This window comes from Mus musculus, chromosome 1, assembly GCF_000001635.26.
Source record: "Mus musculus strain C57BL/6J chromosome 1, GRCm38.p6 C57BL/6J".
NCBI classification, from domain to species: domain Eukaryota; kingdom Metazoa; phylum Chordata; class Mammalia; order Rodentia; family Muridae; genus Mus; species Mus musculus.
Genome location: NC_000067.6, coordinates 24,341,702 through 24,356,239, shown reverse-complemented (window position 1 = coordinate 24,356,239; position 14,538 = coordinate 24,341,702). Strand labels below are relative to the sequence as shown.

The 14,538-nt window shown below is 39.3% G+C and overlaps 1 protein-coding gene across 7 annotated transcripts in view; it reads left to right on the top strand.

Annotated features, from left to right (window-relative positions):
* Window positions 1–14,538, top strand: part of Col19a1 (collagen, type XIX, alpha 1) — a 330,240-nt gene that overhangs the window by 231,683 nt on the left and 84,019 nt on the right. For all 7 annotated transcript variants that reach the window (XM_006495645.4, XM_030245411.1, XM_006495646.4 and 4 more), the window contains one exon: window positions 3,905–3,958. In XM_006495645.4, the coding sequence (XP_006495708.1) occupies window positions 3,905–3,958 (54 nt within the window). The remainder of the gene's footprint in view (window positions 1–3,904; window positions 3,959–14,538) is intronic.

The following is a 14,538-nucleotide window of genomic DNA, read 5'->3' as shown; positions in this document are numbered from 1 at the left end:
CAGCTGGAGCCATGGGTCCCACCATATGTACTATTTGATTGGTGGTTTAGTCTCTGGGAGGTTGGGGGTGTCTGATTGGTTGATATTGTTGTTCTTAATGTTTCAAAATAACCAGGCAGGTCATTTCTATACCAGGTGAAGTCAGCGTCCATGTGTTCTTCCCAGTCTGTGCCAGTGTTTGCTTTCAGACATGGGTTCTTCAGCTGTCTGAGAGAGCTTGTGTAAAGTATTGCTGCACCAGTAGTCTGCCAGCTATAAATCTCTATTACATCAATCCTTGAATTTATGGTACCCAAAGTACTCCACTGACTAAGAAGTTAGAAGGAAAATGTCACCATAAATGCCTATCACCTGATTAAATGGTAGAGCTTAACATTTCAGATCAAACCCACTTGGAGCACTATTTTGTAGACTTGACATTTTATGACAAGAATATGTGAAAATATGGAAGTCGCTTTTGTAGATGTGTTGATCTTTGGGGGTAGCTGAATAATTGTTCGCACTTTTCTATCGGCTTGTGGCTCCCGACAGTGGGCTGAGTACTCGCTACACTTTTACAGGGAGCAGACACATTGAGCCACCTATACTTTACCACTCTGCTTCCAAGAGTAAGTTCAATGATCTCAGGATTCTGGATCCAGAATGTATTCTGTGTCTTCGAGGCCTAGCTGTATTGGGTGGGCAGATAACCATCTACAAAGAAGCATACCCAATTCTCTCCTAAACTTTCATATAGGCATCCTACAACTTCTGCTATTCTTTTGGCACAACCCAGTTTCTTTTAATGCTTGTTTTTCTTTTCCTTGCCTTCCAGAGTTGCTTTAAAGACCATCCCCTCACACATGTACATAACTTGTATTGATCAACCACTTTTTCTCCCAACATGCATTAGGGTGCATTTGCAATACAATTGTGTTCTGTAATGTTCATGTGTACTCTTTCATAAATGCATGAAGACAGATGTGAGATGCAAAAAAACCCAGCTAATTCTTAAAGATATAATAATAATAATTACTATTACTATTACTATTATTATTATAAAATGCATATTCCCCTAAGTAAGCAATAGGGTTATATTTAAAAGAAAAATACTTATGTCCCTCCATCCTGCCAACACAGTACTGGTTTGTGAAAAGTGCTAACTACAAGTTTTGTTGTATGTATGTATGTTGTATGTATGTAGGTATGTTGTATGTATGTAGGTATGTTGTATGTATGTATGTTGTATGTATGTATGTTGTATGTATGGCCATGGAGATTCATTATCATCTTGTGTTCTCTAGGGCAACACTTAATAAAAAGTTGATGTCAGTTAATACAAGCATGATTTTAGGTAGAGAGCTGATCTCTGTATTCGCAAAAGATATTGACGTTTTAGGGCAATGAGACTAGAGAAATAAAGGATATGATTAATAAAGGAAGCGGTCATAAAATCATGTTTGCATGTGATGTGATCTATGTAGCAAAAGGCATTAAAGATTTTGAAAATCTCTTGGAACTGATAATCACATTTCATCAAAGTAGCAGGATACAAAGCCAATATACAAAACCAGTCACTTGTGGATATTCCAAGAGCAAGCATGTTGAGAAAGAAATATCACAATAGCATCAAGGAAAGTAAAATACCTAGGAATAAATTTAATCAAGGAAGTAAATATGGCTAGGCCTATCACACCAATATCTCAGATTCCTGGTAGAAATTTCTGTCCTAGTTTGCTTTCTTCAGTCCTTCCCACAACTCTTCCATTGGGTCTCTGGACTCAGTCTGATGGTTGTCTGTGAATATCTGCATCTGTATTGGTCAGGTGCTAGCAGAGCCTCTCAAAGGATAGCCATACCAGGTGCCTATCTGCAAGCAAATCTTGCCACCAACAATAGTGTCTAATTGCTCTGGCTAGAACTTTGAGTACTATATTGAATAAATAGGGAGAGACGAAGCAGCCTTGTCTTGTCTCTGATTTTCGTGGGATTGCTTTAAGTTTCTCTCCATTTAATTTGATGTTGGCTGTTGGTTTGTTGTATATTGATTTTATTATGTTTAGGTATGTGTCTTAAATTCCTTATCTTTCCAAGACTTTCAACATGAAGGGGTGTTGTATTTTGTCAAAGGCTTTTCCAACATCTAATGAGGTGATCATGTGATTTTTTTTTCTTTGAGTTTGTTTATATAGTGAATTACATTGATAGATTTCCACATATTGAGCCATCCCTGCATCTCTGGGATAAAGCCTACTTGATCATGGTGAATGATGATTTTATGTGTTCTTGGATTCAGTTTTCGAGAATTTTATTAAGTATTTTTGCATCAGTATTCATAAATGAGATTAGTCTGAAGTCCCTTATTTTATAGGGTGTTTGTGTTTTAAGTATCAGTGTAACTGTGGCTTCATGGATCAAATACTTGACACCTAGACCCATAGTGCCTCACCTGACTGTTAATGCTGCTACCCATAGTGTCAAATTCCTCCTTTATTTATATATATTTCCAGAAAGAGCAATGTGTATGGGATAACTTGTCTCCCAGGCTTCAAGAATAAGATATTAACTTACATGTATTGACTCGAAAATCTACGGCCTCCCTCATTTCAATGGCTGCTTTCCTCATTATTTCATCTAACAGACCTAGAATATTTTACTCAAGACTGGATGATGGAAAAATACATAATGTCCTGAGAATTCACTTCTGGCATTAGTTCCTTTTTAAATTATTTATTTCAGCAAGGTAATAGCACCATTTGTCAGCCTGCTCCATTACCTGCAGGTCCCATCATTGTCTCAGAAAGCACACCAACTTTCTCCCAGGCATTTGTCACCCCATCCTCAAGTCCTTTTTGTTTCTTGGCGCAGTGCTAATATGTCATATTAAAATCAACTCCAATCACAAGTCATGCCTAGGAAACACCTGGTATAAATGTTAAGTATGTCACACTCTTAAGATGTTACCTGCTTCGGAATGTAGCTAGAAACTGTTCCTTAAGGTTTTTTCTTCACTTTTCAATATTTACGTTCTCTTTTTAAAGATAATCTTTGTTCAATGAAGCTCTTTAATGTGTCCAGCCATATATATATATACATATATATTGAGAGAGAGAAAGGAGAGAGGAGAGAGAGGAGAGAGAGAGAGGAGAGAGAGGAGAGAGAGAGAGAGAGAGAGAGAGAGAGAGAGAGAGAGAGAGAGAGAGAGACTGTTCTCCCCCCCCCCCAGATCTCAAGGTCTAGATGATCTATATACAATATGTCTGGGATAGATGACTCTACCTCGGCTTAAGCTCCCTCATAAAATAATGCTAAACTTGGTGTTTATTATGGTTTTATCCCAAAAATGTAACCTTTGAAAATCCCAGAGAACTCTTGTCACCATCCCCTCCTGGAAGATCTAGAGATGGACAGCTACATTAATTCTTATTTACTACCCAGACCAAGCTGGACAATAAAAACGGCCAGTGTTAAAATGTTTTAACATTTGGTCTGAAAATCCACGTGTATGCCCATTTTAAACAACAGTCATCAGAAAAATTATACATCTCCATATTTTATGTTAACAATGTGTGTGGTAGCTTACATTTCTACGATACATTCATTATGATCCATTCTACAAAAAAGCACAGAAAATAAACTGAAGTTACAAAGTCCTCCCTGGAATTGTCTCATGGGTGGAATGGAATCCCTTTTCATAAAGGGCTTGATGATGGCTGAGCTTGCGAATGTTTCCTGTTGCCATTTGGGACTGTACTTTGGCTTCATGTAAAACATAACCAGAACAACAAAAGCTTTAGGGCTCTGATTATATGTTGATATCCATGAAGTTATTTATTCAGCAGAATATTTGACAAAATATACTGAGTATATTATTTGTAGCACACATTGTTTTGAAAACTGTATTTGGTTTTGTTTTCTCATTCAGGGACCTCCTGGGTTACAAGGACTACAGCAGCCTTTTGGTGGATATTTCAATAAGGTATGGCTACTTTATTTCCACAACTTGTGTGCATAGAGATTTTATGTCATTACAGTTTTAGGAAGAAAGCATTATTAGGTCCTTACATCTCAGTCCTTGAGACAGGATCACATATGCTCAAAGCATCTTTCCATACTGTACACCATGTTTTCAAACTTACATTTTAAAAGAATCCTAGACATATTATAAAATAAATGCTTATGCTATAGTTTTTTGTAAGTGATAGTTCAAAGTTTGATGATAAAGAAGCAAAAGAAATAATTTGGTTTGGCTTGGTTTGGTTTGGTTTTTTGATTTGTTTGTTTGTTTGTTTGTTTGGTTGGTTGGTTGGTTGGTTGGTTGGTTGGTTGGTTTTTTTGAGACAGGGTTTCTCTGTGTGGCCCTGGCTGTCCTGGAACTCACTCTGTAGACCAGGCTGGTCTCAAACTCAGAAATCTCCCTTCCTCTGCCTCCCAAGTGCTAAGATTAAAGGCATGCACCACCACTGCCTGGCAAGAAATAATTTGTTATCTGAAGCTCTGAGCAGCACCCCACCTGATAGATTCCTGAAAACCAGTAAATGTTGCAGCAAGGATTCAAGCACATGTTCATATAACACAAATCAAGAGCAAGAGTCTCCCCAGGGACGGAGAGGAGGAGCTTGTAATTACCTTGTTATCTTCTCCATCATAGCTTGAATAAAATAATAATAGTACTGCCATGGAACTATCTTAGCAGCAAGAGTAGCCTTGATTATACCTACGAATGGTGCTGGTAACGAATGGTGCTGCACAGGACTAGGATATAGGGGTGAACTCATTGGGGGTTCATTGTTCAAAAACAACATGTGGGGTCTGATCACAAAGCAAAAGCCAGTACCATTTTGTCCTTCATTGCCCAAAACAACAGTAACTGGAGTTCTTCCAATACCAGCCAGTTTATCATTGATAACTTGTGCCAAAGAAAAAGTTAGACACTGAAGGACACTGAAACCCTATAGGTGGAACAACAATATGAACTAACCAGCCCGCACTGTAGTACATCTGCATACTTCATTGCCCTTGACAAGTTTAAGGTTATGACCTTGTTTTGAACCTTTTCATTTGTTTAGATTTTTAGGGGAGTGCTGTTAGCATGGTTACAATATGTTTGTTTCCCGATTCCTTATCAAATAAATCAATTGCTACTAGCTTTTTTAAAAACATTATAAGCTGGCAAGTTTTTAAAAGGTAAGTTTGAAGTGTATGTAAATTGAATCAGTGTAAGGACATTTGTAATGACATATACTGTTATAAAATAGGACTTATAATAAAAGCCTCAAAATAATGAGAATAACTTGAATCTGATGTCACAAGTCAGCTAGAAATGTTTAAGTACTATACTATATTACTCTGACCATCAGTCCAAAATGGACCAAGCTGGTACCCAGCTACTTAAATATCTGCTAGCCCTTGCAAAGCTCGTAAGGCTTGTATTTTTACAGGTCTCCCAACGCTACTTCTAGATACACTTTTTCTTACCAATGAGTCAGTTTTTCCTTAAATGAAAATATATGGAACCTTTGTATTTTAGACTCTGAAGCTGAAAGCGTTTTAGACTTTAAGGTTATACTTGCTGTAATGGGAACTGAGCTCAGTAGCTGAGTAGGGACTTTTGTGAGTTGCATCCCAGTACCTTTGACTTATCTATTTTTTCTCCTGAGAAAAATGCCAGTTACTGTCAGCGCTACCACAGAGCCAAGCTTCACATTCGGTCACATGTGCTCTGAATGTGGCTTTGTAGCCAGAAGGTAATAGGGTAAATGGGGGGGGGGTCTACAGCTTATTTCTCCCCTCAATAATACAATAGGACCACTTTGACTCAGAAGTGTTTACCTCTACAGTGACTAATGGAAGGTAGTGTACGGAATAGTTTATTCTGTTTCCTCACGAGACTGGGCAAGCCTCCTACACTGAAGTCCCATGATCTATAAGAAAACCCACAGGCAGGACCCACACTGAATGATATTTTTGCATTGTGGCCCTCCCTTCTTCACAAATCAATGGGCTGAATGTGCCCTGATAAGCAAGATGCAGTTTTCACTTGGCGTTCTCCCTGCCAACCTCATCTAGTTTTGTATAGTAAGGTTGTTGCATTTTGCAGTTTGTTGCATGCCTGATGGCCCAGCTATAACAAATGAGCACAGTGGGGGAGGAGCTGAGATTAAATAATGAACCATGTATTGAGACACATAAAGTGACACTCCAAGGTTAAAACAATCTTCGCTTTTAAATTGGCATTGATTTATGTGATGCCTGCTCCAAGCCGTGGACCTCAGCTCATCCTCTCGCAGCAGCTCCAGCACTTGCAGAGCTCAGATTCTGCTGAGGCAGCTACCCATGGGAGGGTGAGTAGCACGCTCCTCATACGTGCCCCCTCCCTGCTCCAAGCTAAGAGCCTGGATAGTTCATCCCTCATCCCAGCACTCTGCGCTTATATTTTGGTCCTCACACAGAATGGATCTATTCTCCTACACATCCCCTGCACCATCCTGAAAAGAAACAGGGGCATAAGAAAGCTCTCCCTTCACAGCAAAAATCAGAAATAGAAGATAAAAAAAAAAAAAAAAAAAAAAAAAGCACAAGAGCGACTCACTGGAGAGCACCGAAGCCAGAACGATCACGTGTGCTCTCACATGACCACTTGAGGCTGCAAAGATTTAAAAGGGAATATGTTTCCTTCTCTATCATGGAAATAATTTTCAGGCAGCTGCTCTCATCCTGTTTGGTTGTTTGCAGAGTAGCGTCAACAATCAACACCGAGTACACTTCTCCCCTGAAGGAAATTCTGCTTCCTACCCAGCCAAACCGCTCTTTATTGTCTTCAGCTCAGGGAAGTTTAGTTAAAATTTAGGCTCCATCAACTTTTAAAGTCTCGAGCTCCCTACATGGATGTAGTGTTATCTATGGAAACTGAGTACCGAGGGGATATGTTTTTGAAGATCTACATTGAAAATGCACAGTTATTTCATCTTGCACATTAGGCTCTGTCTCAGCTTTTAGACAGGGATGTGATGCCTCTCAGCTACTAATTCCAGTGTTCCCTTCTCCAAACAGCTGATCCAAAACAAAAGATAGCAAAATGATGCATTCTCCTTCCATATGTCAAAGTATAGCTTCATGCTGGACAAACTAGAAGGAACAGCCAACTCTTGTCCAAAAAGAGACATTCAAGGTCTTTTCAAACACAGAATTATATCCAGTGAGGATACAGAAAGCAATGTCAACTGGAGGCAAGCTAGAGTCATCAGAGAGGAAGAAGCCTTGGTTGTGGAAATGCCTCTATGAGATCCAGGTGTAAGATATTTTTTTCAATTACTGATCAATGGGGAAAGGCCTAGCCCACTGTTGGTGGTGCCATCCAAGAATTGGTGATCCTGAGTTATTTTTTTTAAAGCAGGCTGAGAAAGACATGGTCATATGAAAGTAGTGATATCCTCATGCTGTAACTAGCTATATGTGCCACCATGTTGTCAAATTAAGTTCACAATCTGAAATCTTGCTAATCATGTGACTACATGTGAATAAGTGAAACAGGTTCACAATTGCAGTCCTCAATGAATAACTTCATTTTCCCCATGCCCAGGATATTAGAGCATATTTCTAAAAGCATGAACTTGAGTTGGGGTGCTGACTCCATGTTCTAGCAGGGAGTTTACGCCCTTGGTTTCTTTCGTTAATTTAGCCATAGGAAATTGCTGCTGACTGTTTACTGTTTGGAAGCTACAAACAAGTGGATGGATGGATAGATAGATAGATAGATAGATAGATAGATAGATAGATAGATAGATAGATGATAAAGGTACCTCCACTGATTTAACTCATATATGTCTACTACAGAGTGTTCCAACCAAATATTTCTCTTCTAAACAATGAGCACAGCCTTGAGTTCTCCCACTGCCTAACAATGGTTCCAAAGTTCTCCTTGGCATTTCCCATATGAGAACAAAAGGACACTGCTCACACCCAGAATTCTTCAGCTGAGCAGGCAAACTCACAAGCCACAGACCATGACTGTTAACACTGTTTCTCAGAGACTTCTAATGAGCATAAACAAAAATTATTCCACTGGTAAAATTATTTGGAAGACTTCCAAGAACATTCATAATGGCACCAAGGACCTAAGTCCCTTCCCCCAATGACAGTAGTCACATGAAGCAGAATTACATATCTAGAAGCCATGAGACGTCTGTCTTGTTATCCTGTGAGCCTGGCTAATTGTCTTGTTGCCAGTAGCTTGGGTAAAGAAGGGGAGAGAACCTTACGTGTCAATGAGTAACGCTACTGAAGTTCAGGTTCAAGGCAGGTGCATTATTAACACAAGAATGGAGCACTAGGGACTCCAAGGACCACGGACTAACTGGATTTCCTGGCCTGACTACTGAGTAAAGACAAGTATATTGCCTTCCTGACTAGGCTGCTGCCCTGAGCAGACCTTGGGCGGAACTCCTTTACTTGTCCCACAACACTCAGAGGAAGCTCCACTCCCAGGTACTCTAACACACCCAGGTCCACAGGATTCCAGGATTCCAGGATTCCAGGATTCCAGGATCCCAGGATCCCAGGACCCCAGGTGCTTGGTCATACCAGGATCTCAAGGTCTCAGAGGCAACTTGTCTCCCAGGAGCTCTGACACACCCAGGATCTCAGAATCACAGGATCCCAGAATCATAGGATCACAGAGACAGCTGAATTCTGAGGAGTACTGACACAACCAGGATCACAGGGAGGACAGGCTCCAGTTAGATATATTGAAGGCAGGTAACCAGATGGTGGGTGGCAAGCATAAGAACATAAGTAACAGAAACCAAGGTTACTTGGTGTCATCAGAACCCAATTCTCCCACCATAGCAAGTCCTGGATAACCCAACACACCAGAAAAGCAAGATTCAGATCTAAAATCACTTCTTATGATGGTGATAGAGGACTTTTAGAAGGGCATAAATAACTCCCTTAAAGACATACAGGAGAACACAGGTAAACAGCTAGAAGCCCTTAAAGAGGAAATACAAAAATCCCTTAAATAATTACAGGAAAACACAATCAAACAGGCAAAGGAAATAAACAAAACCAACCAAGATCTAAAAATGGAAATAGAAACAATAAAGAAATCACAAAGGGAGACAACCCTGGAGTTAGAAAACCTAGGGAAAAAAATCAGGAACCATAGATGTGAGCATCAGCAGCAGAATACAAGAGATAGAAGACAGAATCTCAGAGGCAGAATATACCATAGAAAACATTGACACAACAATCAAAGAAAATGCAAAATGCAAAAAGCTTCTAACCCAAAACATCCAGGAAATCCAGGACACAATGAGAAGATCAAACTTAAGGATAATAGGTATAGAGGAGAGCAAAGATTCCCAACTCAAAGGGCCAGTAAATATCTTCAACAAAAGTATAGAAGAAAACTTCCCTAACCTAAAGAAAGAGATACCCCTGAACATGCAAGAAGCCTACAGAACTCCAAATAGACTGGACCAGAAAAGAAATTCCTCCTGCCATATGATAATCAAAACACCAAATGCACAAAACAAAGAAAGAATACTAAAGGCAGTAAGGAAAAAAGGTCAAGAAACATACAAAGGCAGACCTATCAGAATTATACCAGACTTCTTACCAGAGACTATAAAAACTTGAAGATCCTGGGCAGATGTTATATAGACTCTAAGAACACAAATGCCAGTTTAGGCTACTATACCCAGCAAAACTCTCAATTACCATAGGCAGAGAAAACAAGATATTCCATGACAAAACCAAGTGTATACAATATCTTTCCATAAATCCAGCCCTACAAAGAATAATAGATGGAAAATACCAACACAAGGAGGGAAACTATACCCTAGAATAAGCAAGAAATTAATCTTTCAATAAAACCAAAAGAAGATAGCCACACAAACATAATTCCACCTTTAACAACAACAAGAAATAACAGGAAGCAACAATCACTTTTCCTTAACATCTCTTAACATCAATGGACTCAATTCCCAAAAAGACATAGACTAACAGACTGAATACATAAACAGGACCCAGCATTTTGCTGCATACAGGAAATGCACTTCAGTGACAAAGACAGACACTACCTCAGAGTAAAGAGCTGGAAAACAATTTTCCAAGCAAATGGTCTCAAGAAACAAGCTGGAGTAACCATTCTAATATTGAATAAAATCAACTCTCAACCAAAAGTTATCAAAAAATGATAAGGAATGATACTTCATATTGGTCAAAGGAAAAATCTAGGAAGATGAATTCTCAATTCTGAACATCTATGTTCCAAATGCAAAGACACCCATATTCATAAAAGAAACTTTGCTAAAGTTCAAAGCATACATTGCACCTCACACAATAATAGTGGGAAACTTCAACACCCCACTCTCAGCAATGGACAGATCATAGAAACACAAACTAAACAAAGACACAGTGAAACTAACAGAAGTTATTAACCAAATGGTTCTAACAGATATTTATAGAACATTTCACCCTAAAGCAAAAGAATATATGTTCCTCTCAGCACCTCACAGTACCTTCTCCAAAACTGACCATATAATTGGTCACAAAACAGGCCTCAACAAATACAAGAAGACTGAAATAATCCCATGCAACCTATCAGATCACCATGGACTAAGGCTGGTCTTAACAACAAAAACAACAGAAAGCACACATACACTCATAAGCTGAACAACATTCTACTTAATAATAACTTGGTTAAGGAAGAAATAAAGAAAGAAATTAAAGGCTTTTAGAGTTTAATGAAAAAATGAAGACACATCATACCAAAGTTTACGGGACACAATGAAAGCAGTAGTAACAGAAAAACTCATAGCTCTGAGTGCCTCCAAACAGAAACTAGAGAGAGCATACACTAGCAGCTTGACAGCACACCTAGAAGCTCTAGAACAAAAAGAAGCAAATATACTCAAGAAGAGTAGATGGCAAGAAAGAACAAATAGGAAAACACAGAACTATACAAAGAATCAACAAGATAGATAAATCCTTAGCCAGACTAACCAGAGGGCCCAGAGACAGTATACAAATTAATAAAATCAGGTGGCGCACGCCTTTAATCCCAGCACTTGGGAGGCAGAGGCAGGTGGATCTCTGAGTTCGAGGCCAGCCTGGTCTACAAAGTGAGTTCAAGGACAGCCAGGGCTATACAGAGAAACCCTGTCTCAAAAAACCAAAACCAAAACAAAACAAAAAAAAGGGAGACATAACAATGAAATATATCTTAAAATAACTATTCTATTTGTTGAATATCAACAGGTGAAAATATTAAAATCATGTTCTGCAAACATCATGGACATTTTATTGATAATCTGTCTCACTGTGCTTGAAATTAGCATTTTCTTTTTTTGTGTGTGTGTGTCAAAATTCTTTTATTTTTTTTCCAATGCTATACCAAAAGTCCCCCATACCCACCCACCCCCACTCCCCTACCCACCCACTCCCCCTTTTTGGCCATGGTGTTCCCCTGTACTGGGGCATATAAAGTTTGCGTGTCCAATGGGCCTCTCTTTACAGTGATGGCCGATTAGGCCATCTTTTGATATATATGCAGCTAGAGTCAAGAGCTCCGGGGTACTGGTTAGTTCATAATGTTGTTCCACCTATAGGGTTGCAGATCCCTTTAGCTCCTTGGGTTCTTTCTCTAGCTCCTCCATTGGGAGCCCTGTGATCCATCCATTAGCTGACTGTGATCATCCACTTCTGTGTTTGCTAGGCCCCGGCATAGTCTCACAAGAGACAGCTACATCTGGGTCCTTTCGATAAAATCTTGCTAGTATATGCAATGGTGTCAGCGTTTGGATGCTGATTATGGGGTGGATCCCTGGATATGGCAGCCTCTACATGGTCCATCCTTTCATCTCAGCTCCAAACTTTGTCTTTGTAACTCCTTCCATGGGTGTTTTGTTCCCAATTATAAGGAGGGGCATAGAGTCCACACTTCAGTCTTCATTCTTCTTGAGTTTCATGTGTTTAGCAAATTGTATCTTATATCTTGGGTATCCTAGGTTTGGGGCTAATATCCACTTATCAGTGAGTACATATTGTGTGAGTTCCTTTGTGAATGTGTTACCTCACTCAGGATGATGCCCTCCAGGTCCATCCATTTGGCTAGGAATTTCATAAATTCATTCTTTTTAATAGCTGAGTAGTACTCCATTGTGTAGATGTACCACATTTTCTGTATCCATTCCTCTGTTGAGGGGCATCTGGGTTCTTTCCAGCTTCTGGCTATTATAAATAAGGCTGCTATGAACAGAGTGTAGCATGTGTCCTTCTTACCAGTTGGGCCATCTTCTGGATATATGCCCAGGAGAGGTATTGCTGGATCCTCCGGTAGTACTATGTCCAATTTTCTGAGGAACCGCCAGACAGATTTCCAGAGTGGTTGTACAAGCCTGCAATCCCACCAACAATGGAGGAGTGTTCCTCTTTCTCCACATCCTCGCCAGCATCTACTGTCACCTGAATTTTTGATCTTAGCCATTCTGACTGGTGTGAGGTGGAATCTCAGGGTTGTTTTGATTTGCATTTCCCTGATGATTAAGGATGTTGAACATTTTTTCAGGTGCTTCTCTGCCATTCAGCATTCCTCAGGTGAGAATTCTTTGTTCAGTTCTGAGCCCCATTTTTTAATGGGGTTATTTGATTTTCTGAAGTCCACCTTCTTGAGTTCTTTATATATGTTGGATATTAGTCCCCTATCTGATTTAGGATAGGTAAAGATCCTTTCCCAATCTGTTGGTGGTCTTTTTGTCTTATTGACGGTGTCTTTTGCCTTACAGAAACTTTGGAGTTTCATTAGGTCCCATTTGTCAATTCTCGATCTTACAGCACAAGCCATTGCTGTTCTGTCCAGGAATTTTTCCCCTGTTCCCATATCTTCAAGGCTTTTCCCCACTTTCTCCTCTATAAGTTTCAGTGTCTCTGGTTTTATGTGAAGTTCCTTGATCCACTTAGATTTGACCTTAGTACAAGGAGATAAGTATGGATCATTCGCATTCTTCTACATGATAACAACCAGTTGTGCCAGCACCAATTGTTGAAAATGCTGTCTTTCTTCCACTGGATGGTTTTAGCTCCCTTGTCGAAGATCAAGTGACCATAGTTGTGTGGGTTCATTTCTAGGTCTTCAATTCTATTCCATTGGTCTACTTGTCTGTCTCTATACCAGTACCATGCAGTTTTTATCACAATTGCTCTGTAGTAAAGCTTTAGGTCAGGCATGGTGATTCCACCAGAAGTTCTTTTATCCTTGAGAAGACTTTTTGCTATCCTAGGTTTTTTTGTTATTCCAGATGAATTCGCAAATTGCTCCTTCTAATTCGTTGAAGAATTGAGTTGGAATTTTGATGGGGATTGCATTGAATCTGTAGATTGCTTTTGGCAAGATAGCCATTTTTACAATGTTGATCCTGCCAATGCATGAACATGGGAGATCTTTCCATCTTCTGAGATCTTCTTTAATTTCTTTCTTCAGAGATTTGAAGTTTTTATCATACAGATCTTTCACTTCCTTAGTTAGAGTCACGCCAAGATATTTTATATTATTTGTGACTATTGAGAAGGGTGTTGTTTCCCTAATTTCTTTCTCAGCCTGTTTATTCTTTGTATAGAGAAAGGCCATTGACTTGTTTGAGTTAATTTTATATCCAGCTACTTCACCGAAGCTGTTTATCAGGTTTAGGAGTTCTCTGTTGGAATTTTTAGGGTCACTTATATATACTATCATATCATCTGCAAAAAGTGATATTTTGACTTCCTCTTTTCCAATTTGTATCCCCTTGATCTCCTTTTGTTGTCGAATTGCTCTGGCTAATACTTCAAGTACTATGTTGAAAAGGTAGGGAGAAAGTGGGCAGCCTTGTCTAGTCCCTGATTTTAGTGGGATTGCTTCCAGCTTCTCTCCATTTACTTTGATGTTGGCTACTGGTTTGCTGTAGATTGCTTTTATCATGTTTAGGTATGGGCCTTGAGTTCCTGATCTTTCCAAAATTTTTATCATGAATGGGTGTTGGATCTTGTCAAATGCTTTTTCTGCATCTAACGAGATGATCATGTGGTTTTTGTCTTTGAGTTTGTTTATATAATGGATTACATTGATGGATTTTCGTATATTAAACCATCCCTGCATCCCTGGAATAAAACCTACTTGGTCAGGATGGATGATTGCTTTAATGTGTTCTTGGATTCGGTTAGCGAGAATTTTATTGAGGATTTCTGCATCGATATTCATAAGGGAAATTGGTCTGAAGTTCTCTATCTTTGTTGGGTCTTTCTGTGGTTTAGGTATCAGAGTAATAGTGGCTTCATAAAATGAGTTGGGTAGAGTACTTTCTACTTCTATTTTGTGAAATAGTTTGTGCAGAACTGGAATTAGATCTTCTTTGAAGGTCTGATAGAACTCTGCACTAAACCCGTCTGGTCCTGGGCTTTTTTTTGGCTGGGAGACTATTAATAACTGCTTCTATTTCTTTAGGTGATATGGGACTGTTTAGATGGTCAACTTGATCCTGATTCAACTTTGGTACCTGGTATCTGTCCAGAAATGTGTCC